The following is a 5,318-nucleotide window of genomic DNA, read 5'->3' on the forward strand; positions in this document are numbered from 1 at the left end:
AGCTTCTGATATGGAAATCTATGCAACATTCACAGTGACACTTGTGTTGTGAGTAAAAAACTTTGCCGAATCAACTTGTGACTAGAAGCCCACAATTGTTTTGCATAAAACATGATCAGACCAAAGAAAAGGGCCAGCGAACACATCACTTACAATAGCAGGTAGATACCACAACTTATTTAGACGACCAGCAGCCATGATACACGTGTGCATCGATGGATAAGCTAGGTCGAAACCAGTACATACTAGCATGACAGATTTATTTAGGCATCACGTATATTTAGTAGGTAACGTGTGCTAATGCACCTCTCAGCCGCATTCCTGCTCCTGCACCATCAAAATATGATGATACAAGCGAGGTCGAAGACGCGAGCCACGCCGCAGGCAGTGAGCACGGCATTGACTTCGTCGGCGATGTTTGCGCGAACACGGACATGTGCCCGGCTTAAGGCGACGCTCAGACAGTCGGCGGCGTTCGGCATCCCACGTATCTGCCGGCAGCATCGCTCTTTGTTGGCCAGGCCCATCCTTCCCAGCTGGAGGTCGACGCACACGTCGAGCTTGACCACGTCGCTCAACGGGCAATGGTCGCCTCCACAGGCGGATGGTGCTGGAGCCGTTGCCGGTGGAGGCGGCAGGCCCTGGCCACTTGCGCGGACAGACGCCACGGCCAGGAGGATGGTGGCGAGGAGGAGGACGGGGGAGGACACCATGGTTTCCAGGTTGGTGGTGGCTATTATCGCAGATGCTGCTTGAGTGGATGAGTTGGGCCGGTGTTGGTGCCTATGCATACTGGGACTGTATCAATTTATAGGACGCACAAGAAGTTGTTTTTGAGGAGATGATTAGTGCTCACGTGCGTATAGATTACTAGTGTCATGACTCGCATCAACGAGAAACTATATTCAGGCAACTTGCAAAACGTGGGCGCTATCAAAATTTCTTAAGGTCTTAATTAGTAAGTACAATGTACAACAGTACAATCAAGAAATAACACTTTGGCACTGTATGTACAATGCAAGTACATGCGTAGAACTTCCACATTCTAACTCATTTTCTATTATAGAGTACACACATATTTTTTTCTTTGCACGCTGCCTTTTAATATACAGAAAAATGTATGAATATGTAAGCAAACATAATTAAACGCTTAAAATGGAAGTAAAACGGGCTACCCGCTAGCCGGCACCAGCTCTCATGTGTGAGCCTACACAGACTGTCACACTGCTTGATATCCTCGTTATTGAATTCATGCACCGACCAATTCATCCAAAAGTCCGAACTAATGGAGGGAGGCGGACAATATATTTCAACACTCCCCCTCATGTCTAGACTATTTTAGTCCTTAGACGTGGGATCAATATAGGCCACATAATCGTTTTATTTAATACTCTCTCCGTTTTTATTTACTCTGCATATTAGAGTTGACTGAAGTCAAACTTCGTAAAGTTTGACCAAGTTTATAGAAAATAATATAAATATTTACCATAACAAATTTATACTATGTGAAAGTACATTCAATAATAAATCTAATGATGTTGATTTGTTGTCGTATATGTTAATATTTTTGTTTATAAAATTGGTCAAAGTTTACAAAGCATGACTTTGACCAAAGCTAATACGCGAACTAAATAAAAACGGAGGGAGTACTGTGTTGGCAGGGTCTTCAACTTAAGACCTCTTGGCTCTGATACCATATTGAATTCATGCACCGACCAACTTATCCAAATGTCCGAACTGATGGAGGAAGGCGGGCAATATATTTCAACACTCATAACTCATAAGGCATTAAGGCCAGCTTCAATTAAGTTAGACGGGCACATAGCATCGATGATTTCTTTAGTTGGCTTCCGCCCTGCTTTAAAAATAAAGGCACAACCATTACAGATGAAGCATACAACGCACACCAACCTTGCCGGGGATACCAGCTATACAATAGAAGCACAAATATCTAAGAACCGGAACCCAAAAGCAGGGACTAAGCTAAGCCAAGCTAAGCACTACACTAAGAAAGCTAGCTAGTTCCTGGCAATAAGCCCAAGTCTTCACGGAGCACCTTGACACACCTCACCATGCAGGCCATCACTCCTAGGGACACTTCAAGCGACGGGCTAGGAGAAGTAAGAAACCATCAGTTTGACGGAAGAAGGGCCAATAAATGATGCCTACAAGGAGGAGAGTGGTGTCTGGGGACGTCTTCTGCATCGTCTTGACAAGGTCAAGCATGGCATTTACCGGCGCCCCACCAACCAACCCGAGAGAGTATCACTGGCAACCGACAACTACACCCGATACAACTTCACTAAAGAATACCTCCGGCAGCCTACCCGCATGACACCGATACCAGCAACCCCCTGATCCTAGCATGACCTCGCACACCAAACAGACTGACGTCTAAAAGAGGCCTAGGTCACAACGAGGTACATCGCCGGTGACAAGAAGCCCCCTAGAGGAACCTAGGTATCGAGACATCAGATGAACACCACCGAGGAAGACGCCGCCGGATGCTACAATAGGGAGAATATCGGATTGCCTAGGGAGGACGGCCCGTAAGCAACGCCTTCAAGGAGAAGAACAACATCCGTAGACGTCGTCGTCGCCAGCAACAGCCAAGGCCTTGCGCAACTTTCGTTGAACCGTCATCCCTAGGCCCTGTAGCTTGACTACCATGTCGAGGAAGAACTCCATTACCCGAGAAGATTGCCGGTCCCTGTGAAGCCACCCGACCCGAGCCCTAGACTGGCGACGGAAGCATGAACAGACAACTAGACGGTGGCTACTCGACGCCTCTCCATAGCCGCCCGTCCGACACCCAATCCCACGCTGTCGATAACCGGGCAGCCGGACCTCAGGCAGCAAGCCCCCGACATAGGTCGGCTGAGGCAGCCGCCGGCGCCCAGGTCGTGTCCACCTTAGAAGGTAGGTGGCGGCCACAACCTCGCTGCGGCCCCCCACCTGGTCGGCGCACCCTGCTGGACCCCAATCCAGGCCGAAGCAGACTCACCGCGCGAGTCCCACGGGTAAGGAGGGCAGAGCACCGACCCACCTAGTCGCATCTCCCCCCACCCCCACCAGACCACACCCATCGAGTAGGACCCCCACTATCTAAATTTCTTAAGGTCTTAATTAGTAAGTACAATGTACAACAGTACAATCAAGAAATAACACTTTAGCACTGTATGTACAATGCAAGTACATGCGTAGAATTTCCACATTCTGACTCATTTTCTATTATAGAGTACACACATATTTTTTTTCTTTGCGCGCTGCCTTTTAATATACAGAATAATGTATGGATATGTAAGCAAACATAACTAAACGCTTAAAATGGAAGTAAAACGGGCTATCCGCTAGCCGACACCAGCTCTCCTGTGTGAGCCTACACAGACTGTCACACTGCTTGATATCCTCATAAGGCATTAAGGCCAGCTTCAAGTAAGTTAGACCCCCCGTAAAAAAAGTAAGTTAGACGGGAACATAGCGTCGATAATTCCTTTAGTTTCACATATGTTAGACCGATGTTTCCACCTTGCTTTATAAATAAAGCCACAACTGTTACAGATGAAGCATACAAACACACACCAACCCTGCTGGGATACCAGCTATACAATAGAAGCACAAATAGCTAAGCACATGAACACAAAAGCAGGGACTAAGCTAAGCACTAAACTAGGAAAGCTAGATAGTTCCTCGCAATAAGCCCAAGTCTTCACGGAGCGCCTCGACACACCTCACCAGGCAGGCCACCACTCCTAGGCACACTTCAAGCGACGGGCCAGGAGAAGTAAGAAACCATCGGTTTGACGGAGGAAGGGCCAATAAACAACGCATCCAAGGAGGAGAGCGGCGTCGGCTTAACAAGGTCAAGCATGGCATTTGCCAGCGACCCACCAACCAACCCGAGAGAGCATCACTGGCAACCGACAACTACACCCGATGCAACTTGACTAAATAATACCTCCGGTGGCCGACCCGCGTGACACCGATCCCAGCAACCCCCCTGGGTCCTGGGATGACCTCGCACACCGAGCATACTGCCGTCTAAAAGAGGCCAAGGTCACAACGAGGTACATCGCCAGTGACAAGAAGCCCCTAGAGGAACCTAGGTATCAAGACATTAGATGAACACCACTGAGGAAGACGTCGTGGAATGGAGGACGCTGCAACAGGGAGGATGCCGGTTTGTCTAGGGAGGATGGCCCGTAAGCAACAGCTCCAAGGAGGAAAATGACGTCCGTAGATGTCGTCGCCGCCAGCAAAAGACAAGGCCTTACACATCTTTCCCTAAACCATCATCCCTAGGCCTTGTAGCTTGACCACCATGTCGAGGAAGAACTCCACCGCCCGAGAAGATCGCCGGTCCCTGTGAAGCCACCTTGCCCGGGCCCTAGGCCGGCGACGGAACCATGAATGAACAAGCACACAGTGGCTACCTTGACCCATGACCATAGCCGCCCGTACGGCACGCAACCCCATGGTGCCGAGAACCGGGTAGCAGGACCTCAGGCAGCAACCCCCCGGCACAGGTCGACCAAAACGCCTGCCGACACACATGTCGTGCCCACCTTAGGAGGTAGGTGGCGGCCACAGCCTAGCTGTGTCCCCCCACCTGGTCGACGCACCCTGTTGGACCCCAATCTGGGTCGAAGCAGACTCACCACGGCAAGTCCCACACGTGAGGAGTGGCAAAGCACCGGCCCTCCTGGCCGCGTCTCCCTCCCCCCCCCCCCCACCACCACCAGACCACCCCTGCCTAGCAGGACCCCAACCAGAACCAACAGCCGTGCCGCCCACTGCCAATCGAGGTCCAGATCTGGCTAACCCCAACCGAACCTCCGCCACCAACGCCGCGGAGATCCACCACCGCCTCCCAGCCCAGCAGCCGCCGGATCCAGACATCCCCGCCGCCAGGAGCCCCGCCAGACTCTGCGTCCCGCGCCGTCGTCACATGCAGACAAAGTGCTTCCATACTCTCCTTGGAAGTTTAATTTAACTTTTTCTTCGCCACTTGGAGACTCCTTGTGTGTCGGGTCTTCCGGAATTTCCTTCCCCTTTTAGGCTTGCGCATGCTTCTAAACGAGACCCTCCTATCTCCCGTTGAATCGTCCAAGCCACTTGAATACTTGAATCCCCCCCCCCCCCCCCCCCGCGCGCGCGCTCGTACTATCAGCCCGTCATTCTTTGGGGTGGCCTTTGAATCCACAATCAATCCACTTGCATCCTTGTCACTTCCGTCGACTATATTTACCGACCTTGTCATGCTTTAGTTTAGCTTTTGCCATGCTCGACATAACCAAGACGGAACGCGTGGACTTCAA

The 5,318-nt window shown here is 50.8% G+C and overlaps 1 protein-coding gene across 1 annotated transcript; it reads right to left on the reverse strand.

Moving 5' to 3' along the window:
• Window positions 1-335: 335 nt before the first annotated feature.
• LOC147992330 (cortical cell-delineating protein-like) lies at window positions 336-713 on the reverse strand. The gene has a single exon (XM_087539002.1). The coding sequence runs from the start codon at window positions 711-713 to the stop codon at window positions 336-338; it is 378 nt and encodes a 125-aa protein (XP_087395128.1).
• Between the last annotated feature and the right edge of the window lie 4,605 nt (window positions 714-5,318).

The sequence above is a fragment of the Triticum urartu genome, chromosome 1A (assembly GCF_056163025.1).
Source record: "Triticum urartu cultivar PI428250 chromosome 1A, HENAU_Tu73, whole genome shotgun sequence".
Lineage (NCBI taxonomy): Eukaryota > Viridiplantae > Streptophyta > Magnoliopsida > Poales > Poaceae > Triticum > Triticum urartu.